This window comes from Eurypyga helias, unplaced genomic scaffold (genome assembly GCF_000690775.1).
Source record: "Eurypyga helias isolate BGI_N326 unplaced genomic scaffold, ASM69077v1 scaffold5711, whole genome shotgun sequence".
In the NCBI taxonomy this organism is placed as follows: Eukaryota; Metazoa; Chordata; class Aves; order Eurypygiformes; family Eurypygidae; genus Eurypyga; species Eurypyga helias.
The window spans coordinates 9,673-36,816 of NW_010231374.1; the positions used below are offsets into that span (position 1 = coordinate 9,673).

General features: G+C 40.9%; 1 protein-coding gene across 1 annotated transcript; it reads left to right on the forward strand.

The window, feature by feature from the left end:
- Nucleotides 1-398: 398 nt before the first annotated feature.
- On the forward strand, nucleotides 399-26,906 carry VPS54 (vacuolar protein sorting 54 homolog (S. cerevisiae); the record flags this gene model as incomplete). Its single annotated transcript, XM_010161033.1, has 16 exons — nucleotides 399-560; nucleotides 1,406-1,647; nucleotides 3,052-3,130; nucleotides 6,166-6,200; nucleotides 7,532-7,663; nucleotides 9,851-10,236; nucleotides 14,912-15,038; nucleotides 16,069-16,176; nucleotides 18,145-18,200; nucleotides 20,060-20,156; nucleotides 20,633-20,970; nucleotides 21,588-21,717; nucleotides 22,126-22,307; nucleotides 23,061-23,173; nucleotides 24,525-24,588; nucleotides 26,801-26,906. Coding segments are annotated over exons 1-16 (2,331 nt in total), but the record flags the coding sequence as incomplete, so codon positions are not given.
- Nucleotides 26,907-27,144: the final 238 nt, after the last annotated feature.

A 27,144-nucleotide genomic window follows, 5' to 3' on the forward strand; every position in this document is an offset into this window, starting at 1 on the left:
AGGATGGTAGGGAGGAGGGCAGAGGCATTGGAAGGCTCTACATTTGTCTACCCAAGCTTCCTGATACCCTCGAGGAAGTTCTGCAGTGAATGTGTGCGCTGTGGCAGCAGTGGAAAGGGAGAAGTGCATGAAAAGCGCTTTTTTTTAATGTACAATTTTATTGGTGCTGTGTACAAGAATCAGCTGTCCCTCAAAACTAGAGGTGTGGAGGAGGCAGGCTATGAAGTTACATTCTGCCTTTTATTTTTGTGTTTAAAATGAACGCTCCCCTGTTGCTTTTGAACTGTGTCAGTGTTGCAGTTAATAAAATGCTGTGTAGCTGATGGAGTGTCATTGTTTTGACTCAATCTCTAACCAGAACTTTATTAAAACCTTGATATTTACTATTTCTTATTTAGCTTTTATCAAGTGGTGATTTTATGCAATGGCATCAAGCCACAGTTCTTCACCAGTGCCTCAGTCCAACAGCAGTGATGCGTTCTTTAAAAAGGAAGTGGATGCCACAAAACGCTTTCGGCCCGTGCAGTCACTGCCTGACGTGTGTCCCAAGGAACCTACAGGTAATGTTGGTGTGCAAGGAGAGCGGAAACGCAGTTCAACTTGCTAATCCATATACAATCATTCTGTCAAATTTTCTCGTGCGCTGGGTGTAGTGCTCAGCAGTAGTCTTACAGTTCTGCTTTATACCACCCACTGTCCCGTTGGAGCAATGGGAAAGCCTTCCTGTTTTGCAGCTTGTTTTTACATGCCCCCATTATAGATTGGATCTTGCTTGTGTGATTCCACGTAATAGCTGTGATGCATTCTACGTACAAGAAGAGGGTATATTCTGTCAGAGCCAGTAACAGACCTGTTCAGCATGCTTGGAGTCCAGCTGCACCACTTCTGTGAAACAACTCAGCCTCTGTGCAGTAGGAAGCAAGAGTTCAAGAACTGTCTCTAGCATTGTCATAAGTCTCTGGTGCTATCATAAAATCAGGTTTTGGTGACCATTACAGCTGCTGTGGTATACTAAAGCTTAGTTTATAAAAAGGAGTAGGTGCAGTAGGATCTTAAGAATTATAAAATTTAATGCTAGTGAATTTCAACTGTCATCCTGATCGAGTTCAGTTTATTAAAAATGTGTGTGTCTGGAATTTATGTGTTTTCAGAAGAAGCTAATGTTGGTGAGCTAAATGTATTTGAGTGTGAATTCGTCGCTGTGGTCAAAATGTGTGTTGGTTATGCTAATAGAAGAAATGCATGTTAAAGTGTTGTAGAAGGAGAATATCCTGCCTCTTTTGCATAGATAATTCTGATCCACTGTGTAGTGCTGGAAACATGGTTTGCTTAAGAACCACATTTTAGCAAAAATAGAGCTTTCAGTTCCTCACCTTAACAAACTGTCTCCTCTTTTGTGCTGCAGGCGATCCCAGTAATTTATGTGACAGCCCATCTCTAGTTGTGGATCAGCACAGATGGACTATTTATCATTCCAAAGTCAATCTCCCAGCAGCGCTAAATGATCCTAGGTTAGCAAAAAGGGAATCTGATTTCTTTACAAAAACATGGGGAGTGGACTTTGTGGACACTGAAGTCACACCTTCATTCTACCTCCCACAGATCACCAAGGAACATTTTGCATTATACCAACAGGAAATCAGTCCGGTAAGAACCCAGAATTAGATACGTGTGGTACTAGGGGCCAGAAGGAGATTTGAGATCCTTCTAATTAGCAGTTGTCCCTGTTACTAGTCATCATGCATGTAGCTGATAATTTGTGTGTTGACCCTTCACTTGGAATTTCTTGTTTTATGATGTAAGTATTCGTAGTATGGAAAATGCTGCCTAAATCCTCTCTAGGCAATTACATAATTTTTTTCATTTATATTTCTGGGTACTGTGCTTGTTGCCAGGGTGTACAGTTCCTATTTATTCTGATTATTAATCTTTTTTCTGCAAGGATTGATTAATGATTGGGCTCTACAGTGCAACATAGCCTTTTCAGACCTTTGTATTAAATATGAAATGTGACTATGTGCTGCAAGGCTTGGAGAGAGTTTTTTGAGCATCTCTAATGTAAACATTTATATGTGAAGTTCTTAAACTATCAATAGACCTATTATCGTGATGATTTCTTTTGTAACAGGAAAGCTTAAGCTACAGCTAAGGACACCAGGACCAGTAGGAGACTTCTACAAACTCTTAAAATACAGATGTTAGTAAGTATGTAGTATTCTTTTTTTGTAACTGAAAGAACATGTAGAAGTCTCCCACTGTTTTCTGCTTCCTTGGTTTGTAACTTTCTTGGTTTTTTGCTTGTTACAGAATTATCTGCAGGGAGTGCTACTTTAAATCACAGTTCAAATATGTGGAATTGTCTGTAACTGAACTATTGCCATTAGTTCACACACTCAACATTTAAAATGTTCACACGCTCATCCGTTAGCATGAAGTGCAGTGACTGCAACATGAAAAAGAGGTTTAGGAAGAGGGAACTGACCTATGATACAGCTTCTAGCAGAGATCTAGCTAACGTCGGTGTTCTTTAGAAACAACTTCTCACCACTGTGGTTTCTGGTGACATTTACACCTGTGGATAAAATTTGAAGCTCAGCATAATGAAACAAGATGCATGGTTTCAGCAAGGTTCTTATTAGTTAAGATGTGAAAGCAATTTCTACTTTTGTTTCAGTTTATTTTAGCAGTGAAAAAGCATTTGTTGTGTGTTAGTGTGATTTCAGGATCAGACAGCAAAAAAATGTTTGGGTATGTAGTTATATTGCTTTATGTGTGTATCTTATGTAGAGAGGTTATTACACCTCTTCAGTAATTGTTGTGTGCATTTTTTCTTGAGATGTAAGGATGCTGACTAAAATTTCAACCTGTTACCCTTCACCTGGACAAATACCATCTGAGCTTTTAAGAGGAGAAAAATATTAATGTGAACTTGTCAGAATTACTTAGCGTAATGCAGTATGTTGCACTGAAAATGTTCTGAATATTCTGTTTCAAAGAAGAAAAATTTTTTTAAAGCCTCAGAGTAATTCTTCAATACATTCTCTTTTACAGAGAGAGAAAGTTCATGAAAGATGCAAGAATATTTGTGCTCCTAAAGATACCTTCGACAGGGCTCTATTACACACCCACGGTACAGTCAAAGCCTTCCTTTAGTCATTATAGTAGTCATTAAAGAAATTACTTTTTAACATACTGATCATGTTCTTTACTTGGTCAACCGCTTCATGTGCAAAAATAGCTGCTGGTGAACAATAGTTGAAAACCCAGACATGGTTGACTAGAAGTAGTCATAACCACTGCTGATATTTTATAGGTCAAAATGCTTTTGTGATACTTGCTCTTAAGCTTCTCCTTGGCATGTTTGCATTCACAGTAGGTCATTATGTCCCTGGCATTGTTTTCTTTAACTTTATTTTACTTAAGATCCATTGAAACTGTTGCATCAAATTTCTAGCAACTGTTGACTTTACAATGGAGAATGGTGACGCTGGACCATTCCTGTTTCTCTGCCATGATGGTCATGGAATGGTTAAGGTGGGAAGTGACATCTCAAGATGGTGTAGTCCAACCCTCCTGCTCAGGCAGGGTCACCTGCAAGAGGACAGTGTTTGGATGGGTTTTGAATTTATCCACAGATGGAAATTACACAACCCCTCTGGCAACATGTTTGTGTTAATCACCCTCACAGTAAAAATGTTTCCTTACGTTCAGATGGAATTTTTCTTGTATCAGCTTTTGCTGTTTGCCACCTATCCTGTCACTGAGCACCACTGAGAAGAGCCTGCTCTGTCATCTTTACACATTCTCATCAGATACTTTAAGACATTAATAATGTTCCTCCAAGCTTTTCCAGGCTAAACAGTCTCAGCTGTCTCAGCTTCTCCTTTAAAAAATGCTCTGGTGTCTTAATCATCTTTGTGGGCCTTCACTGGACTTGCTTCAGCATGTCTGGGTCTGTCTTGTACTGGGGAGCTCAGAGCTCTGCACGCTGTTCCAGGTGTCTCACCAGTGCTGAGTGGAGAGGGAGGATCGCCTTCCCTCAGCCTGCTGGCAGTTCTCTGCCTATTGCAACCTAGGGTGCTTCACTGCAAGAGGGTACTGCTGGCTCGTTGTCACTTTGTTGTCTGGCAGTACCCCAGGTCCTGCTCTGCAGGGATGCTTTCCAGCTGCTAGACCCTTAGTGTGTACTGGTGCTTGAGGTTATTCTTCTCCAGATGCAGGACATTGCCTTTCCTGTGTTGAAATTCATGAAGTTCCACGCTGGCCAGTTCTCTGGTTAGTGTTTCTCTGATTACTGTTAGCAAAGACTACCTGGCAAACTACTTCTGGTGTCCGCAGCTGTAACAAGGCTGAATTTCAAGATCTAATGGAAGTAGATCAGCTAATATGAAACTGGACAAAAGAAGGTGAGAGGCGAAGTGGAAAAGACAGGCAAAAGGAAAAGAAACACTTACAACCTGGAGCAAACTTGAAAGTGTTATTTCTAAAAAATGCTAGCATAAAACGGTGAATTTGCTTATCACTGTTTCATCAGGCTTGTCTTTATCAACATCTACAGGTACTGCAGCAGAAGCATTCAGTAGTTTACTCCTTTGATCAAATTCTTTCAGCTTTTTTCCTCCTTTTGCATTCAGAAGGAAGCCCTTCTGAGGGTTTCTCTGTACTAGTTGTTATTTTGGAAAGGCTGTTTTCCTGAATGAGTCTGTTTGTGGCACGTACTGCAAAATAAAAGTTCATTCATAGAATCACAGAGTGGTTTGGGTTGGAAGGGACCTTGAAGACCACCCAGTTCCAACCCCCCTGCCATGGGCAGGGACACCTTCCACTAGACCAGGTTGCTCCAAGCCTCATCCAGCCTGGCCTTCAACACTTCCAGGGATGGGGCATCCACAGCTTCTCTGGGCAACCTGTTCCGGTGCCTCCCCACCGTCTCCAGGAAGAACTTCTTCCTGATATCCAATCTAAACCTCCCCACTTTCAATTTAACCCCGTTACCCCTTGTCCTGTCACTACAGGCCCTTGTAAAAAGTCCCCCCCCAGCTTCCTTGTAGCCCTTTCAGGCACTGGAAGGTGCTATAAGGTCTCCCCGGAGCCTTCTCTTCTCCAGGCTGAACAAGCCCAACTCTCTCAGCCTGTCCCCATGGCAGAGGGGCTCCAGCCCTCGGAGCATCTCTGTGGCCTCCTCTGGACTCGCTCCAACCAGTCTGTATCCTTCTGATGTTGAGGGCTCCGTCAGGGATGAGAGACCATCTAGCTGAGGTATGGGCTTGTTTTTAAATTCTTCACCTTTTTTGGCCTCCAGTGTGCCCCTCTTCGTGATGCACACTAAGTCCAAGAGTAGCGGGGTTTTGGCTGAACCTCAAAAGTCTGAATTTGCCTTTTCTTCACGCTGTGCTGTGCTGCAGTGATGCATCTCTTTTCCCAGCTCCACCATCCTACCCTCTGCAGTTGTCAGGTCAGCTTACTTCAAAGGAAGGGCTAGTTCTGTGCTACTTGCTCAGTGGGCTTGGGACTCTGAGTCCTCATTCATTCTTCTTGCCAGCCTTTGTGCATCCGTCCTCCAAGTGCTGTGCAGAGTGGTTATATGGGCAGCTTCAATTTGGAGCATGAAAACTGGACTGATGTTAGAGGGACCTTTTACTGGCTCTTGCTAGGTGATTGAACAGTGCATTAAGGAATGTGAAGCGCCAAGTAGATTGCTTTGTACGGCTAACATTTTTGCTGTCAAAGCAGCTGAGTGCGAGCACCCTTGAATACTCTGAGCATGAGATCTAAACTACAAAGGATAGCAGTGTGTTTCAAAGGATTGGAGTATTTCAGGTTGGAATGGACTTCAGAAGGTCTTTACTGCAACTGCCATCTCAAAGCCAGTTCAGCTTTAAGGTCAGACCAAGCTGTTTGTGGCTTTATCCAGATGGGCCTTGAAAACCTCCAAGTAAGGAGAGTATTCAGCCTCTTTGGGCAGCCTGCTTTGATTGTCCTCATGGTGAAAAAGTTCTCCTTGTGTTCAGTCAGAACTTTTGATTTTAATTTATAACGACTGTTCCTTGTCCACCCCTGTGAGGAACCTGGCACCATTGTCTTGAAAGCTTCCTCGTAGGGCTTCATAGTGTTCAAGGTAATTGTTTGCTTATGAATGACTGCTTGTGTTTTGTTTAATTTTAGATAAATCCAGGACAGATCTGGAACAAGTACCTAAGGTATGGTTCCTGTGCACCCTAAGCTTTTATAAGGATTTCTCACGCGTAGTCTTGAATATACAAATGCACTCCGTTCTTTGTAGAAATTTTGTCTGAGCTGGTTACTTGAGCTGATTCTCAAGAGGATCTGCCATGTTCAGAATTTACAACAACTAAGAACAATCTGCTTTTTTTTCTTTTGTAGTTGTTTCCTGTGGTCTTGATTTTTCTCTCACATTACAAATGTAATTAATTCTTCCATCTTTAATTGTTAAAAATTTGGAACTGAGCAAAATTAGCCACTTTGTGTTCTAGGAGAAAAAGGAAACTGAGGAGTTTGATAGCAGTTTGAATATCGCATAGCATACAACATAACATTAGATTTAGCTCCTTGAATCCTTGAGCAAAGCCCTCTTGCATATATGCTTGCAGTGCACATGAGGTAGGGTTTTTGTGACAAGTTGCAAAAGACACAAGTCCAGAGTCTGTTTCAGTCTGAATAATTTTTCCTAGGTGCATTAAGAAGTCAGTGTTAATATGGGTCAGCATCTCTGTGCTGGCCGTGTAGGCTGTTATTTGAGTAGCTGTCACTGCAATATTTAAAGTCCAAGAAACAAGAATGTGTGAGTGTGGTGTGGTGCTATAGTCTATGACGAACCTTTTAAAATTACACTTCATAAATACTGAAGGGTACTGCTGTCTGCCTGGAAGCTCAAGGTTTGTACCAGTTTTGTCAAGTAAAAACATCAGAGAGAATTTTAGATTAATACTTCTCTGAGATGTGTAGTGAATGTTCCGTGTTACTGACTTTTTCTGTGACCAGTGTGTCTGCTGCGTTGTGCTAAAGGAGATCAGCTTGAGGTTCTGTTCTCTCTCTGGCAACACTTGCAGGACCCTGACAGCTGGCTGGTTCCTCAGTCTGTTAGAAGCTGTGGACCCAGAAATGAGCAGCTTAGCAGTAGGATGCCCCTGCTTTTGAAGAGTACTTGCTCTGATCCTTTAGAGGACCCACCTGCAGTTTAATGCTGCCTATGTTTTCACACTCACGATGTTTAGATCATCTTGAGAACTTGATGACAGAGGTAATTTTGGAGCTGTGCCTTCCACTAGGAAGATAAGACCTTGTGAGATCTCACAAACTTTTTAAGGTGTAAAGTAAATTGTTTGTCAGGTCTGGAATGAATTTTTTTTACCTGGATAAATGAAAACTCGTTTTGAAAATCAACAAATAGGGTCCCTCTTAGCTTCATGAGACAAGAGATATGTTCAACTGGGGAGGGGAAAAAGTAGGGGTGAGGGAGGTGCATTTATTTCTTTTGTTTTTTGTTTGTTTTTCTTTTTTGTTGTTTCAGATTTTTATGAAACCAGATTTTGCCTTGGAAGATTCCTTAACATTTAATGCCGTTTTACCATGGTCTCATTTTAGTACTGCTGGTGGAAAAGGAAATCGTGACGCAGCTTCCTCCAAGTTACTTCAAGAAAAGGTACAATTCTGATAGAAGATGTCATTCTCCATTGCAGCTGTTACTTACTCAAAAACTCCATTGCTGCTGTTCTGTATTGTTTGTTGAGACATTACTGTTCTGGGCTGCAGATTGTTAGTAAAGAATTGAGGAAGCGTCTTACTGCCAGAGAACTTTTTTCCCCCTGCTAAATAAATCTGCCTATCAAATCTGGAAAAAAAAATAATGAATCATTTTTATGCTACAGATAGCAAGAAATTATTATAGAAAAACCTACATAATTTTGGAGTCTGTTTTCTGACTTTAATTTTCCCTTCTGTTTAACCAACTAAAACTTCCGAGAGCTGGTGGTGGGGAGGGGAAAAAAAAAAAAAGTGGAGAGGTGCCTTAAGAAAAAATAGTCTGAGATCCTCTGGAAGGTGTCTCCAAATTTCCAGATCAGGAGTACGAGAGAGGCTCTGCTAGAGGCTAACTTGATCCTTCATCGGGTTGTCCTCCACACCTAAAGTTGGAGGAATACTTCTCTGGAGTTTCTTGTGGCAGTTGCAGTCTAAAGATGAAAAAGCACTGTCTGCATATACTTTAAACTCACAAAGTGTGCCTGGCAGTAGCAGGGTGGATATTCAATAGGAACTGTGAGCAGAGGAGACCCAGAGCCTTCTCTGATGCAGTGGTGTAAAAATAAGGTTTTGAATAGCTGTGAGCCGTGCTTCTTTGGAGATGTGATACAAATACCTACACAAGGTACAAACCAGTTATTTTGCCTCCAAAGCCACATGCCTGACAAACAAATCATTACACTGCTTCACATTGCTGAAATGGGCCCAGTTTTTTTGCTTTACTTTTTAAAGGCTCTGAAGTGCATGAAGTTTTTGCTTATCATTTGGAAATACGCACCCTGATGCCATAATTATCCTTAGCTCCAGGCACTGTTTTTCAGCAGGAAGCCCACATGCTTAGGCTATCAGTGCTTTTGGACTGCTGCTGATCAGCTTGAACAATTTGCCACCCAGGCTTTTTTCTCTTTCTTGTCTCGCCCTACATCGGGACTGTAAGCTCTTCGAGGCAGATGCTGTAATTTGGTTGGGTTTGTTCTACCTTGCTTAGCCTAGTGGAGGTACCTGGAGCATCTGATTGGTCCAATCGAATAAATAAATGATCATCATAACCTTTTCTCTGACACCTGTGTCACAGTTTGTCTCAGCTTTTCCCGTGGGCTAGGTGTGTCACAGCTGCTTGGTGGAGGATGTTTTTGATTAAACATGTTACAACAAAGATGGGTTCACATATTGTATACATTCCCAGTGTTAAATGCCTGCAGGATGAAAACGACTGACTGTAAGAAGGAAACATTCTCCAGCAGATTTTTATTCCATCTCTGGATGGGCCTTTTGAAATTCAGCACGAGGTTTGAGTGCTGGCAATCTCCTAGAAACCAGGTCATCTGAGTATTAGCATTCAGATGAGCATCCTAATGCCTCAGTCCTTTGAGTCTGCATATTCAGCCAGAACTTAGAGCTTTTACAGCTCAGATAACCAGGCCAACCCAATGGCCTAGTAAGTGTTCCGACACTGAGAATTTGAATTTCAGGTTCTGAACGTGTAGGCGTACTCTGTCTCTTGGAATCCCGTAGTGCCAGTGCACGTGAAATGCACTTAGTAGGAACTCCAGCTGGTTAGCAAAAAATAACTGCAGCCAGAGAGAGCCTGCATATTTTTCTACAGTGAAGGTGGTACAGCCTTTTAAATGAACGGACCCATTCCTAAGCCACGCCATTGAGTATAGTTGGGCTGCATCTTCAGCAGCTTCAGTGACCCAAAGTATGTAGCGTATCTGCATGTGTATACTGTTCAAGCCAGTATCTAGGGCTGTCTCCTGGTTAATGGCTCTATTCTAACAGTGCCAGTGTGCAACTGTGTGGTACAAAAGCTGGGGTATTTCAAAATTACTTACCTTTCTACCTTGTAATTTTCAAGCAGAAGAGACATCGTCAGCCTTCCTGAAGTGATTTTGAGCTCTTTTAAAAGCAAATGATCAAACCACAGTGGGTAGTTATTTGCTTGCTAATCTGACAAAGTGGTTTAATTTTTATCAGCAAAATTTCCTCGTGGTACGATAAGATAAATACCCTGAAAGTGTATTTGAATGGTGATAAACTTGCCAAGTCATAACAACACTGTTTGTTGTTCTTCCTCCCTCCTTTCTAGCTGAGCTATTATCTGGACATTGTGGAAGTCAATATTGCTCATCAGATTTCTCTGCGCTCAGAAGCGTTTTTTCATGCAATGACCTCTCAGCATGAGTTGCAGGACTACCTCAGGAGAACCTCCCAGGCTGTAAAATTACTTAGAGAGAAAATCTCCAAAATTGATAAAGTAATGTGTGAAGGATCACTTCGAGTTTTAAGACTGTCACTCACCAGAAATAACTGTATAAAAGCATACAATAAACTGAAGTTAATGGCTACTGTACACCAAACACAGCCCACAGTACAGTTGCTGCTATCGACTTCCGAGTTTGTTGGAGCTTTGGACTTAATAGCAACAACGCAGGAGGTGTTACAGCAAGAGCTTCAAGGCATTCACAGTTTCCGGTAGGTAATCGTACTGGAGATGAATAAAATGCAGGAAGAGCTAGAATGTGTTGAGCACAGTTATGTTGGCTGAAGAGGTTTGTTTTACCTTTGTTTCCTCAGTCTTGTAGGATGTAGTACAAAATGTAAGGGTGGCATAATCAGTGTGGCTAATGCACATGCCCGAAATGATTATGGTTTTTGTTTAGGAGGGGATGAACTAACATCTAGATGCTTTGCACTTCATTTTTGACTACAGGTGGTTTAGGGGTGCAGAGGTGAGAGCCAAGCAGTGGCTGAGCCTTCATCTTGCAGGGTTTGTAACCCACAGCTGAGAGGTGGTTTCCAAGTGGTGGTCTGCAGCCCTCATGCATGCAGCGACTCAGAAATACAGTTCTTGCTACACAGCTCCACTCTGGGCCGCTGTCTTCAGTGACTGACCTAGGCATGTGGTGTTAGAGGGGTGTGCATGGACCGTATGTTGCCTAGGTCAGCCTCCAGCCTGCACTTGTGCTGGAAAGGGCTTTGCAAGTAAAACCCAGTGCAAAACTACTGAATCATGGCTCAAAGCGTGGCATGAGGCTGACAGCTGGTCAGGTGGGACGTGTTCAGCCGTGCCTACTCTTGTGGAGGGTGGTATTTACAGTGGCCAGCGGGTGCTTCCTCTTGCGCCATCTGACTGAGAAATCCAGTTCTGTGAGCTGCTGAAGTTGGGAAGGGAAGAAACAGTGGGGAGGTGCTGCCCAGTCTCTAGTTGCCGCTCTTTTTTCACCTGTGCTTGCTACAGTGGTGGGAATTAGTGAGTCCAAGGCCCTGTGCTGGCTGCTTCTGTTAACAGTAGATATTTAGAGCTCCAAATGGGAGATGCTGCTGTACTGGGGAAGGTCCTCTCTGATGTGCAAGAGTGTTACTGTGTTAGAATCCTTTTAGCTGATGTAAAATAAGCTATCATGACTCATATGCTGGATAAAGGTGTCACAAGCAAAGTTGTCACTGTGGTTCAATGCTGGCAGAAGTAGTGTATGGTAAATGAGCTCCGAGACTTGCATCGGCCAGCTGGGTATCTGTACGCTCAGCTTTCTAAGTTGATGTTGGGGTTTTTTGGTTTGTTGAGAGGTTACGCGGTTCCTGCAACCTAGTGCTTCTCAGCTTGCATAATAAAAATGTGATTGTTGCTCAAGAACTGTAACATGAATGTTTAGAGCTTTATACGGTTACTACTCTTGTCTGTCTGTTCAGATGAGCTCCTCTTCTAATGCCCCTTCTAGCTGGTTTGGATCAAATTTTATGTAGAAAAGATCTCAGAAAAATATTTTTTTTTCAAATGGCATTAAAAAAATATTTTTTTAAAAGAGCTAATAAACTATTGGGAGGATAGTTAAAAGCTGTTAGTCTTTTTCTTCTAGCCTAGATCTTCAGACACCTCAGTGCAATTTCTTTCCTCCTTCCTGTTCCTACTCTCAACACCTTGATTATGGTGCGCAGCCATTGACTGTGTCACCATTGTATTTACCTTGATGATAGTGGGTGTACTTCTGCTACAACCCTATGACAACATCAGTCAGAATTAGTTGGGTTTTGCAATCAAGGAGCCTCCGTGCTGCGTCAGCAGAATGCAATTCTCTTATCGCCGTGATCAATATACGTGATGTCCCAGTAACGTGCCATTATTTTAAGATGACACTCAGAGGTGGAAGGTGTTTGCAGGTATTCATCTTGTCTGTAAAAAAATGGTTTCTGTGAATAACGCGTTGGTTGAATTTGAAACCATGGCGGGAGTGGGAAATGCCCCCTCTGCTTTTGATATTTAAGGTTCAGGAAGATGAGTTAAGTGCAACCCCCACCAGAGATGCTGGTGCAGTTGAGAAGCCCAGCACAGTTATTCCCAAGTCTCACAGTGACCCGTGTGTATAGCGTGTCTGGACACATAATGTGCAATAGAAAGATGGAGAACTTGATAAAACTTCTTAGTAGAATGTTGTGTTTTTAAAAATAGATAAAATCTAAATTGATGTCATACACAAATACTTCAGCGTTTTCCAAGAAATAGCAAATGGATGTTCTTGCTTTGTCAAGTCAGTAAAATACCTGATTTATTTTAAGAAGAGATTAGCTTCTAAATCAGTATCTCATTGTTCTAAATAATTACTATCTCTCTTTTTCCACTAAATAATTTGCAGCTTATTTTTAAAAAAGCAAAACAACTTGTTGCTTTAGTGTTGTGCACAGCAGCTTGCAGAATTTGCTCTTGAACAGACAGCTTTAAATCAAGTCATGTTGCAGAATGATTCAGTGTAAAGCAGTAAGAAAACTATTCAGATCAGCCATATACAAAAATTATTCTTCTCTTGTCATGCTATAGCAAAAAAAAAGTAATTTAATCCTAGTTATGGCAAAAAAAATGAAATCACCTTAATGGTGCTGTGAAGTAATTAGTGTCTTTAATTCTAGCTTATAGCAGTAGCAAGTAATAATCATACAGTTATGACTGATACATATAATCACCAGGGATATTAATCTAGATTAAAGTTTTAGGCTTCTTTAACCTTTCAAGTTCACTTTTTAAATTAAAAAACAAAACAAAGCCAAAAAAAACCCCACCAAACAACTGTGTTGACTGAACTACAAATCTGTGCTGCCAGTTTTTTACATTGTTTTCACAATCCTTGTTGGGGTGATGGAGATTTGCTGAATTTTTTTTTTTTTTTTAATTTTGGTTTTCTCTTGCACAGGTATGCTGGCAAGCCACAGATGCCTGGTAAAATAGTTTTCATCTGTGTGTTTTAAAAGAATTTTTACCCAGCATTCATAATTTTACTTAAGACAATTGCCGTATTCAGTCACTGAAAGGACCTGTTGTGTGACTGGTACCTCTTAAGATAGCACTGCCAAGGTGTTTTGCTGGAGTATGGATTAAGGTTTGACCTAATCCTGCGTGCTTTAGGGCGGAGTGATTTTTTTTTTTCTTGTTAAGGGCTAGAACATCTTAGGCAAAGTGGTGGCAGCAGGTGCCGGGTGTTCTTCTTGGACATTTCCATACCTGAGGTTTGAGAGGGTAGGTTACATTTTATTGTAGTTAAGCACAGTTACAGAAACAATTTACCAAATAGCATCTTTGTGTTTACTTCAGTAAGAGCTTTTGTGTTGTGGATATTTGTTCTGCAGTAAGTTTTGCATCTCGTCATTACATTGCAATTAATAATCTTTTTTGTTTTTTCTGTTGGGTTTGTTCTGAAATGTCCATGATGCAGCTGGCTCAGATTTTCTACAGGTCATTTTTGCTTAAATTAAATATTCGAAATGTGTCCACTTTGTCCATTCAAGCCAGTTCTTGACCAACAATTTCAAAAGCAGACATAGAATCACAGAATGGTTTGGGTTGGAAGGGACCTTAAAGCTCATCCAGTTCCAACCCCCCTGCCATGGGCAGGGACACCTTGCACTAGACCAGGTTGCTCCAAGCCTCATCCAGCCTGGCCTTGAACACTTCCAGGGATGGGGCATCCACAGCTTCTCTGGGCAACGTGTCTCTGGTCATCTTAAAACTAAAAAAAAAAAAAAAAGAATCCGCTTAACTCGGATCCAGCAAGATTCATTCAGTTCAGCTCAGTGCTGACCATGTGGGCTTCTGCACAGAGGAGCTACCTTGGCATCGTGCTCCCTCACACCCTGGATGGCAGACTTTGCCCTACATGGACTGTGAAGCTGGATCCTGTGATCTTCGCATTGCTACAGCAGTGCTCTTACTAGGGAGTGCTAAGATGTTTTTACCACTCTATGCAAGCTAATGGTCCAGCTACAGCAACACTGAATTAAAGCTAGAGAGCCATGCAGGTTCATCTGCCCCATTTTGTATCCAGGTTTATCTAAAATATCATAGCTCTTGTGAATTCTCATTGGTAAAGTGTCCTGTCATCTTTTTTTTTTTTTTTAATGAAAAAGCAGTCTGATTTTTCAGATGCTTGTGGCACTCAGCTGTCAGTGTAAGTTGGAAAGCCTGGAATGTTTGGCATCTCTGAAATCCTCCTTTTTAATTTTACTCTGCTAAAAGTTTCTCTAGCTGCACAGCTTTTCAAGGCTGGTTGACATTTCTGACGTGAGAAATTCCATTGTGGTTCTGCGTGACAACTGTCTGCAAAATATGATTTAAAATCTGCAGCATATATGGAAAAAAATATTTTTAATGTAGAGTAGCATGAAAATAGCAAATCTAAAAACTCTTCTGTGTTCTCTGAAAGCCATCCTGTAAGGTAAAGCTATTACTGTATCTCAGTCACGTGAATTCAGTCTGTGACCACATCAAAAGCTCAAATGTTTGAAGTAGAAGATCTTGAGGACCGATGAGCTGAGCAACTGGATGAGCAAAAGAAGTTTTTTGTTTGGTTTTTTTTTTTTTAGCACCTGTGTGCTTAAAAGCGCTGAGTATTCTTGGTTCTGGTTTGCCTTATTGGGAAGAGAGATACTTGGCACCTTCCAAAAATAACCCTACATCTAATTTTTACCCTCCATCAATATTCGAGTCCATCAGTTTTGATGCAAGGTGACAGTGACTCTGAAAAATGCTCTAGGAACAGAAAGGTTTCAGACTTCATTGCATGGAAATTACCTGCTGGGTGGTTATTTTCTTCAACTGTGAACTAACGATTCATTTTCAGGTTGATTATTTAGCTTACATCTCAATGGCTGTTTTTCTTAGGCATCTTGGCTCACAGCTTTGTGAACTGGAAAAGCTGATAGATAAAATGATGATTGCAGAGTTTTCAACTTATGCTCACAATGATTTAAATAGACCCCTAGAAGATGATTGCCAAATTCTAGAAGAGGTATGTCTGTTACTGAAATAAACTGTCTGATGAATATGTTTGCATCTTTAACATGCTTAATTAGCACCTACTAATTCACTCAGGTCCCTAGTAGCAACATTTTAATTTTATACTATTTCTTTTCTCATTCAAACCTTCCCCTAACCCTTTTTTTTTTTGTGCTTGATAAAATCAAATAATTGTAACTATTTTTTTCAAAATAATCAGTTCTCTTTTCTCTGATTAATTGTATGCCAAGTTCACTTCATGAATCTCAACATGTAAGTGGAAAAGAACATGGACTCATATCTACTGGACTAAAAAATTTCAGTTTTGTAATGAAAGCTGATAGTTGCATGCTGTTCTCATTTTGTCTCCCTATGCATTTTTGGGTGCTTATACTAAGCTTATGGTTGCCCTGAATACATGCTTCATTTGCTCTGTGTGTGTGTGTGCATATATAGATGTATTGATCTCCTTCATACCTCTGAAGATCATAAACATCCGAAGATTAAACTATTGTGGTTGCTTTCTAACCAGGAAAACATTTTTCTGAATTTTGCCTGTACTAGTCTTCAGTAATTCCTAGACCCTATTAACTGTTCAGTCTAGTTTCAGCCATGGGTTTCAAGAAATACAGTAAATGGCAATAGCACTTAAATATTCACATTTCTGCTTATAGTTTCTTCCCACCTCTGTGCTGCAGTGTGATAGCCTCTCACTTGTGCTGGTGCAATTGTACTTAGTGTCATTCTTGCTCACGGTAAGGAAACTCACTGATCTTTAGAAACATCCATGTTTCTAAGCACAAGTGGATGAGCACCACTGAGGAATGAAAGGGGCTGGGAGGAGGGCACTCCGCTGGCATTGCCAGAGGGAACTTTGTATAAAGCACAACATTAGTCTCAAGGCGCTGGGCTGATCCAAATATGCCACGTGTTTCATACATCAACTGTCTTACTGCTGTGCAATTTCTTAAAATTGTTTCTTGTCCTCACCTTGATATTGTTAGTGTGGTTTTTTATTTTCTTTTTCTTTTTCCCCTTGATAGGAGAGACTTGTATCACTAGTATTTGGACTTTTAAAACAAAGAAAGCTAAATTTTTATGAGACGTATGGAGATGAAATTATTATTACTGCAAAGAACATAATTAAACAGGTAAGTCAAACACTGTATCTGACAAGATTGCCTCAAGCCCTTGCAAATTGTTTTTTAAGTAGTTAAGAACAGCTCTGATCAAGTTTTTCTGGTGATTGGTGGTCTCTCATTTAGAGCAGCTGAGCTTGCAGACACTAAGGACTTCCTGAAGCACAGAGGTCTGATTGCAGAAAAGATCTTCTGGAAGCAATAAGTAGCATAAGTTCAGCAGAATCACCATTGTTCTGAATCCCCTGTTTTTAGCTTAGCTTTTTCTTTTACCACATGGCTTCCGTGAATAGTATCATTGTTTCATGACACTGTGTTTCAAAGAAAAAACACCCCAAAACCATACCAAAAAGTACCCACCACCATCACCCCTCCCCTTATTTCTTGGTGTAAATACATGAATCAAAAATCTTTCCTGTTGAAAGAATCGAATTCCCAACAAATGCTAGAGGAAACATTCCTTGCCTGAATGTTAGCACAGACCTGGCACAGGAGCTAAGAGAAGGATGGAAAAGATCCTTGCCTTTTTCTGAGAGAGCCAGGTGAAGACACCTGCACCACCACTTCTTGTAAGGACTTGGCTATCGTGTGAGCTCTTTCTTACTTGACCCCAAAGCAGTATAATAGGGTTAAGTATTCTTGCCCTTAGCTGCCTTTTCTGCTGCCTGAAGGGAGGCGGGGCTGGGTCATTGCCTGCTTCCTGAAAGATCAGCAGAGGGTGTGAGTGAACACTGCTTTCTAGTCGTGCTGTATTACCGTAAGCCTGGAAAAACAAAGGCATACATATGTGTGCAGCTGCTCTGGGCCTTTGCATAAGGTTTAACACACAAAAAAACCCCCAGAAAAGCATGCATGAATAACATCAGGATAAAACTGTTCATCTGCCTGTCAGTCTCCACTGGCTTTTCACCTGCATGTATCAGCAGTCGTAAGGTGACTTTTTCCCCCTTTAAGTTCTCTGTTTAGTCACATCATAGGCTCCCTCTTTAGGTAGGTAAACAGGCTTCCTGTTTTTCTGCTGATTCTTGGTCATAAAGTGCTTTTTCCCATTCTGCTGGGAATATTTGTCTTTATGCTGGATTTGTGAGGTGTCGCCTGTGCTCAGTGAGAAATGAAGTTCAGTAAACTTCCAGTGTAAGTTTGTATTGAATAGAGAAAATAGACAGGATTGGAGGATTTCTTTGTGGTTTGTGCAACGCATTTGTGTTGTGGCCTATTGTCTCAACTCTTAGAGATATTTTTCCTTATTAAAACTGTTTCCTTCCCATGTCTCAAATGTGCTTCCTGTTGAAATGCATTGCTGGGCTGTTTCAGTCAGTACTTCAGTAGCTCGTAATTGCCAGGGGGGTGAAAGAGCAGATGTTTGTAAGCACTGAACACACTGCATAGTTCAAGAACAAGGTGAAGAGGATGGACAGACAGCAAATACCATGTCTACTCAGACAGCAGCTGAAAGTTGGTCTCCCTTAACAGTTGAAAGCACAGGACTGTAGGTGTGTTTTTCCACACTTCCTCGGTGCTGTTCCTTCCGGTGTAGTTCCCAAGTCCTGTATTTAAAGCTTAAAAGGAAGTCAACCGACATATTCCAAAGTCAGTTGCTTTGGAAAGGGAAGGAATATGGCTTCTGTTCTTACGTAGCTGACAAGGAGACGTTTTTGAAATGGTGCTTAGCATCAGTGCTCAGAAATGCAAGCCCCTTTGAGACAGAGCCAGTGTGCCTTCCAGAGCTTAGTACCCAGTTGGGAACATTCTGATCATCTATTTTGCAAATAGATGGTTGGGGGTTGGGTTTGGGTGTTTATTTTGGGGTGTGTGTTTGTTTTTAGAGAAACAAGTTGCTAAATGATACAAGTGTCTTTATTGTTTTACTTTTCCTCATTTAACTTGAGGATTATTGTGAATGTTATGAAACTCAGCAGCAGTTAGAAAGAAACTAAGATCTTTTTTTTGTTCTGTTCTTTTCCTCTTTAAATTTGACAGTGTGTGGTTAATACGGTATCGCAGATAGAAGACATAGATACAGAAGTGGTTGTTAAGTAAGTATACAGCCAAATCCTTTTTTTGGTGGTGGATGGGGATAGTAGATGGTTGTTTTTTAGCATAGACAAATTTACCATTCTAATTTGTGCTTAAATTTCCATATAATTAAGGATTATCCTTCTGGTTTACCTTAAGCCTCTGCTTCTGTCCATCCCTGTCAGAAGATTGTGTATTCCCCTTCTCATTCAGATTCTAATGTTACCTTAAACTTACCCTTAAAATAAATACTAAAATTCTGTGAATCTCACTGCATGAAGCATAAACTATTCTATTTAGGCATATATCTGTTAACTAATTGGAAGCCTTCCATATTGTAATCTGGGATTTTGCATTGAATCATGTCAGTAGTTTCAGTACCTCTCACATGAATGAGAATAGGAGCCGTCCAGGAGGAGACCAGACAACTTCAGACCCAAGTAATGGTCCAGCAGGAACCTCACAAAGCCCAGCAAAGGCAGATGCCAAGTTTGGTGTCTTCAGAGGAGGCAGGAGCTGCTTGGCTTCAGAGCAGCTTGGCTTCAGAGCAACTTTGCAGAATGGGACATGGGGGTCCTGGTGGAAAACTGGTTGGCCATGGACCAGCGGTCTGTCCTTGCAGCTGCACCCTGGGCCAGGTTAGCATAGCCTGGTTGAGGAACAAGAAAGATACTGAGATCCAGCAGAGACCACTGGGTTAGTAGTGGGATGCAGCATGGAGTGAGTGTAGAAAGTGCAGCCAAGGGACCTGGGTCCCCCTCCCACCTGGGGAGGGAAAAACCCAGGAGAGAACTGCCCGCAGCTACCCCGTGGGAGGGTTATAGCAGAGCTGTAGGTAAGCCAGGCTCCTCTCAGAGGTGTACAGGGGGACAAGAGGCAGTGGGCACAAGATGGAAGATGAGAAAGGCTAGTTGAATCTTAGGAAAAATGTGTTCCCTATGAGGATGGTCAAACTCTGGAGCAGGGGCCCAGAGAGGCTGTGGGATCTCTGTCCTGGAACACAGTCAAGCCTTGACTGGGCAGGGCCCAGAGTAACCTGATCTAGTTGGACCTGCATTGGGCAGGGGTTGGACAGGGCACCTCCAGAAGTCCCAGCTCCAGAGGCCTGTGCCGGCTTCTCTTCTTCTGCAGCTCTAAGATACATTTAGCTCACAGAAAGGTTACCCCAAGATAATAATGCCAGTCCAGCTGTTAAAGCAAAGTGAGTGGTAGAATCTGCATGGGATTCATACCCAGGTTGGGAAAAGATTGGACACAAGTTCATTTTTAAACATGCAATATTTGGTCACCATTCTCCGTTGTTTACTATTATTCAGAACAACAGTTGAACTCTGTAATACACAGGTCCTAACTGTGTGTTACAGAGTTCAGCTGTTGTTCTCTCAATGACTTTTCTGCCCTTTACCAAAACCAGCTGACCTGCACTTTAATAGCAGAAGTGGTCTCATTGCAGTGCAACAAAATGGGTTTAATAACACTGCTTTTGTAACACCTGCAGAACATTTTTTTTTTCCCTCCACATGATTTTTGAAAATGTTTTAACCCCACTCCTGTGTTGGTAAGAGGTACTTATGCCAGGGAAAAGAGCATTATGCCCTGGAAAAAAACTGGTAGATATTTACCAGGTATGCCCTGGTAAATATGAAGCTTTAATTTTTTTAGTGTGATCTGTTTTTCATGCCTGCTTCCCCATTCAACTTGCATACATTGTGTTGATCATGACACTTGTTCAGGTAATGTCTGTTGTTCTGTCAGGTAAGTCTACACAGTTTTCCTTATATATAGAATTCCATTTAAAGCTTTTTTTTTTTCTTTATGTGCTAGTAGGCATCATGGCCAGTAAACATCTGCTGTTTACTGATTGCTGCTCTCTTTTTAGGCTTGCAGACCAGATGAGGATGATGAATTTTCCTCAGTGGTTTGATTTACTGAAGAATATTTTTTCTAAGTTTACCATCTTCCTCAAGAGAATAAAGGTAAGACATTCAATTACAAAGAGCTTCACGTAGTTCAGACATGCAGTGGAATGAAATTACTTTCCTTTTGAAGCGTCAAGGTGTTTGTTTTGCTTATAGAGTTCAAACTTTTGAAAGAAGGGTATGTCAATATCAGCATCCAGGGCCAAAATTATTATTGTTAGTAAAGAGAGCAATGGGAAGGAGATAATACCTCTTGTTGTGTGATTACATCTATTTCAGGCTGCTAGGGGTTAGGATAGAACATTTGTATGTGTCAGATTGCTCCAAATGAAGTTACTTTCACCATTCTCAGAAACATCTGATATTGGTTACAGTCAAAGATGGATGGGTCTGCCCTCCAAATGCTTATTACAGAATAGAAAATAAAGCCAGGATTTAGTTTAATTTTGTGGGTAAAAGCAAATCTCTCTCTAGTGCAAGCTTGTGGAACAAGGTTTTGGTCATCTTGTAATGAAAGTTATATTTGATTCTAGGCAACGTTAAATACTATCCGTAGTGTGGTGTTCTTGGTTCTAGACAAGAACCAAAAAACCAGAGACCTGGAGGACACCTTACAAAAGAACTCTGCTAAAGACAGTACGGTGGACACAGAAGTGGCTTATCTGACTCATGAAGGGATGTTCATAAGCGATGCGTTCGGCGAAGGGGACCTCCCGCCTGTAGCAGCTGACACTACCTCTCAAAGAAACACTTCCCCGAACAGTGAGCCCTGTAGCAGTGATTCAGTCTCTGAACCAGAGTGCATTACTGATTCCTCATCCAGCAAAGAGCAAACGTCGTCTTCTGTTACTCCAGGGGGAGTAGAGATGATGTAAGTAGATGTGCTGCTTGTCTCAACTTTGCAGCGTGTCAGAAACAAGGTGTTAGGTGGAAGTGGTTGTTTCTGATGATACAGTACAAAAACTACTTTGGAGGAATGTGCTTTTTCTAGGTAAGTGAGGTGGAATGGCTCTCCACCATTGCCCCTAGAGACTGTCACCAGGCTGTGCTATCCCCAGCTCACCTTTGTTTTGTTTATTTGCCTTGCTTTCACCTCTGCATGTGGTGGTACAGGTACCGATTATGTCACTTCTTACAGAAAAGGGCCTCTTCCCCATCTGTTCTGGTGGGGAGCCTGCTTCTGTAGAGAGCAGGAGAGACGCACGTCTAGCCCACACGAAAGACAGTTTGTCATGCGTTTAGCAGTCAGAAGCATCTCTTCCCTGTCACAGAATCACTAAGGCTGGAAAAGATGTGTAAGATCATCTAGTCCAACCATCAACCCAGCACTACCATACCCACTAGACCATGTCCATGTTCCCTATGGCTATTTTTAACTGACTGCATTTGACAGTCGCTGTAAGGCTCTCTCCTCCTTCAGCCTGTGAGTACAAATACTGGGTTTTTTTTATAAATTGTTGCTCAACCAACTGGTTCTCTCATTTGTAGGATCAGTGATGACATGAAGCTGACTGACCTGGAACTGGTCAGGCTGGCAAACAATATTCAGGAGTTACTTTATAACGCATCTGATATCTGCCATGATCGTTCAGTCAAGTTCCTCATGGCAAGAGCAAAGGTAAGGAGCTTGGTGTCTCATCTCTAATAAGAATTTACTCCCAAGTTACTGATTTAATGAGTGAGAGTTCTGAAATGGCGTTCTCAACTGAAATTTAATTAACTGTTCCTGCTGCCACAGGCACTTGATTTTACTGCCCAGAGCACACAGCATCAACACATCATGTCTTTGTAAGGCAGTGCCAGTTTCTGCTCCTTTTTTATTTCCTTTGTCTTTGTTTATTTCCTGTTTTCTGTCTTGCTGTCTTTGAAGCACCATGCAGAGAATGCATATCTGTGGCAAGGTAGCTGCTTGCACTGCCCTCTGCCTTCTCTATCCAATGTAGGGTTACATAATGTGCCTCTTAAAACAGAGCCCCTGAATTTTTGTGATGTCATTTCTCCTTACAATGGCTTTCTTTGCATATAGGATGGCTTCCTAGAGAAGCTGAATTCCAATGAGTTTGTTGCTCTTTCTCGCTTGATGGAAGGCTTCATCTTGGATACTGAGCTGATATGCGGCAGGAAAAGCATGTCCTTGCGAGGAGCACTTCAGAGTCAAGCCAATAGATTTGTGAATAGATTCCATGAGGAGAGGAAGACAAAACTAAGGTATCTCTGGGCAGAAGGTCTTTGATCTTACATGGACAACGTCATCAATCACATGCCAGGCAAACAGTCTTCTGTTGCCTAGAACACTAGTAAGCCAGTTGTACTTAAGAGCAAGGGGTGAAAAAAATTTAGTAAAACCCAATTATTTTAATGGGTTTAGACTTTTACTGTTTTCATAACTTAATTTCTTTGAACTGGATTCTTCTATAATTGCCTAAATAAGGACAGTAATAGCTACAGGAAGTACTCAAGAATGACATTGGAGGTTGGGATTGCTGTGTCTCAGGGCTTAAGTAACTTCAGGATAATTCACTTCCAACAGTTGTTTTATTTTTTTTAATAAAATTTACAACAAAAGCAGCAATTAAAAACCCAACAAACAGCTTGGGGAACATCCTTACCAGTAATATACATGACTCTTTTTGCTCTCATCCATCAAAAGCTCTTAAAATCCCAGTATTTACACATTAGTTCAGTGGCAGTGATCTCATAAGGATCTTAATTGCGTAGTGTCATATTTTGTCCTCTGTGATTGAATGAAAAAAGTGTGACATCTCTAGGCCAACACAGTGTTTTTCAGTTTTGCTACTGCCAACTGTTGCGCACCTCTTTCTAATGGAGATAAATAACATTTTGAGCCACTGGCTTCTTTAAAAGTACTATAGTTTTGGTTCCACGGCATTACAGGCAGGAGAATCGTCAAGACAAGGCATTTCATCTTCTCAGCCTCCTCTCTTTTGTGTTTATAACTAGCCTACTTTTGGACAATGAGCGCTGGAAGCAAGCTGAAGTTCCTGCCGAGTTTCAGGATCTTGTTGATTTGGTGTCAGATGGCAGAATTTCTCTCCCTGAAAAAATAACAGCAGGTGTGTATCTTGCAGTCCTACTGTTAACTAAATTTATTATCAGCAAATGCTGCTGTTGAATTTTGATGGACATATTCTGATGTCATTCTTGATCTGTGATTGCTCCTTGTATTCTTGGGGGAGCAGAAGGAAGTTGGTGCATTTGTTTTGGGGTTTTTTTGTGTTTGTTTTGGTGGTTTTTTTCTTTCTTTGTTACCAGTGTTGAAACTTCTTGTGCTGACCTTAAAAGATTATTTATTTATTTTCTCAAAACCCATTTAAGTGTCAGTACAGGGAGGGAGCTACTGTTTTATAAAAGTATTCCCAGTGTAGAGGCTTTTACAGTCTTTCCCCAAATTTAGTCTTTCCCCAGAAGATGCCACAGGAATGTTGCAAGCAACCAAAGAGGATGCATGTGTGCTCAGCCCCCCTTGTGTTAAACAAAGCTTGCTCCTTCCCACTACTTCATCTGCCAGTTGTTGGAATGAAAGGCAGCGTGCTATGTGGCTGCTCATGGAAGTGAAAATTCATGTACATTCAAATATTTACCCTGCCGCAGAAACCTCATTTGACCTCAGACAAGTCACTTTTTTTCTCCTCTTGCCCCATTTTCCCCATGTGCAAAATGGGAGTGCATATTGCGTGGGGATACTTAAGGGGTTTACCTTGTGGGGATACTCATCCAATGAATGTGTGTAACCAGCTAGAAGAGGAAGAAAACATACATAGAGGAGAAGGAAAACAGCAGTAGATGAGAAGGAAGACAATACAGTAATGTCGTGGTGGAGAAACCCTGACCCTCCAGGAGTAATGTATGCAAATAAAGAAAGCATATTCGGCAATAATCACTCCAATTATGGAACATGACATCCAAATACGCTCATCGACCATTTCTCTTTAAAACAAACGCTTGCAGGTTTCTTCAAGAAGATAGGAAAGTGGTGGCATCAAATTTAGTATGAAAAACTGCATCTGTAAGAGCTTCTACTATGGAGCCTGAGGAAGAAGCTAAAATACTAATATACACAGCAAATCATTTGAGAATGTGTAGTAGAAACCTAATGACTTCTGCTTTTCATCTTCTACTTGTAGCCTGTTGTATTTGAAGTTTCTAAGTCCATAATGACTGGGGGACTTTGGGAGATTTTTGATCTAAAATCCCAGTAGATAATAAAGTAACTTTTGGAGTCATAATAATTATGATGTGTGACCAGCTGTATAATAAATACTGTAAAAGAGAGCAGTGTGGCAAAGATTGATTGGGGTTTTTTTAAGTCTTAACAAGTGAACAATGAAATTTTTTTTAAATAGCATTTTTTGTACTTGTTTTTAGTTCAACTCATCCCTTTTCCTTTCTTGCTAAAATGTTTAGCTACTGAAGAAAGAAAGCCAGCTGAATTCCTTGTTGTTGAAGGACAAAAATATGCAACAGTTGGGTAAGATGCGCTCTTTTCTCTTAGCAGTGGGTTAGTTGGCAAGAAATTTTGAGTAGACCTGTGATGGATACTAACAGCTTTAGTAATCTTATTTAAATAAAAAAAAATCTCCTTCCACAGAGTAGTTTTTCTTTAGTTCCCAGTTACAAAACATTGCAAGCTCTTGTGTACATTAAAATGCTGTTTCTCCTCTGGGTGACTAGGCTGAAATTTATGGTTTCACTTGAATATGTTTGGGTTTGTGTTTTTGGTTTTGTTTTTTTTTTTTTTATGAGATAACATTCATGAAAACACACAGTCATAAAAAAAACCAGTGTGCTATGAAGACAAACCTGTATTATCTCTTGCAATATAGGTTGTCTCTGGCAAAATCATTGAGTAGTTTGTGTTGGAAAGGACCTTTAAAGGCCATCTAGTCCAACCCCCTTGCAATGACCAGGGACACCTTCAACTACATCAGGTTGCTCAGAGCCCTGTCCAGCCTGAACTTGAATGTTTCCAGGGATGTAGCATCTACCACCTGAACTTGAATCAGGGATGTAGCATCTACCACCTCTCTGGGCAACCTGTGCCAGTGTTTCACCACCCTCATCACTAAACATTTCTTGTATCTAGTCTGAATCTGCCCTCCTTTAGGTTAAAGCCATTATAGCTTGCCCTGTTGCTACATGGCCTACTAAAAAGTCTGTCCCCATCCTTCTTACAGGCCCCCTTTAAGTACTGAAAGGCCACAGTAAGGTCTCCTCAGAGCCTTCTCTTCTCTAGGCTGAACAACCCCAAAATACATGAGTTTACTACTGAATGATTATTTATCTTAGTCAGAATAAGAAATAAGATGCAGGCTACCTCAGAAGCTGCATACGCTATGTCTTGGTATCCTGATTGCTTTGGATTGGAAAGTAGTTTCTTAAATCTGGTCATATCAAAGATATTTTAAAATACATGATATTCTCATGCTTCTTTAATTTAATGAAGTCTCTGTTTCCAAAGACTGTGGGGCTTAAGTATTAAATATGCATGAGAGAGTTTTTGGGGAGGGAGTAACACCTGAAATATCTCACTCCCCAGAGTCCTAACATCAACTTACCCCAAACTTAAAATTTCTGATTTACATAATGTCTCTGGCCAGCTGTCATTTTAGAAGTTGCTTCATGATGGTGTGTCATTGTTCAATTAGAAACAGAAGCTGATGGCTCAGAACTTGTGCACCAACTGGTATCAGTGCAAAAGAGCCTCTCAGGCCGAGTAGTAGCATTTGAACGTCCTTTAAAGGATAAAATTTACTTCACAGATGATGTGTTTGATAATCCATCTCTGCTCATTTGAAACTTGTTATATTTAGCTCTTTGAAGTAATTGTCAGCTTCATGTTGGTGTGAACTTCTACATACAGTTTCATCGTATTTAATCAAATAAAATGCATTCATGAGAAAAAGCCCAGTCGTTCCCCAAAAATTCAACAGGTGTTTTATTTTCAGTTAATTGTTCTTCATCTTTCTGCACGCTACTGCCTAAATGAAGAGATTTAACTTTTTAAAATGTTAAAGTATCTACTCTGAATGTTTGAACTTGCCTTAGTTTTCCTGCCTTCTGTGTATTTGAATTCAAAGGAGTGTACCTGCTTTTTGTGGAGCCTTCTCAGTTCCATCCAGTAGCTCCCAAATTTTCCAGTCCCTGCTGAATTCAGGGGAAACTATAGGTGTTGAGCATCTCTGAATATTTGTTGCTGTTTCTTCACAGCTGCCTTCTCTGTTTGTGACTCCTTAGCATTTATTACATCCTTTTCAGTGGTGGTGCTTGTCTACATTCTGTCCATTTTTATGCTTATGTAAAGTTGGCCAGAATTGTACAGTAGTATAAGAAAGGACCTTGGGATTTTCTGTGCCCTGCCGACATTTGTGTAGAGACTTCTAGTGCCACAGCAGCTTTTTTGAAGATTAGATGTTATACTAATAAACCTTAGAGATTTTCTCTCATACATGTAAAGTACGTTTTTGATAACGCCACTCTGTGGAATGGGTATTTTTTTAATAACCATTTTTACGTGTATCTTTTGTTATGTTTTACTTCTCCTTTAGATCGGTGAGTGGGTTTATTTAATACCCTAATATCTAGTATTAGGTAGCTGTTCATCAACATGACTGGCCTGTGTTTGAATTTTCAACATCATCTGTGCACTAAAATGACATATTTGGTTGTTTCCTCTCTTGTAGGACAGTATTGCTGTTAATAAGAATAATCCTTGAGTATTGCCAGTGTGTGGATAACATTCCTTCCATCACCACTGACATGCTTACCCGCCTGTCAGATTTACTGAAGGTATGACTCTGAATGTACCGTGTGTGCTGATCAAGGGTATTCAGGACAAAGAACGTGTCTTGCGCTCTGTAATGCTTCATGTGCTTTTTTTGGTTTCATATGAAATATATAAATTGTCTAGAGATGATTTTGTTTGTTACTGTGCCATCAGGTAGTCTTCTGAGCTAAGGGTGCAGCTTTGGGAAGGCTGTCACTGTCTTTCCTCTTGTTCACCTGGAATGTTGGAAATTCCACCAGT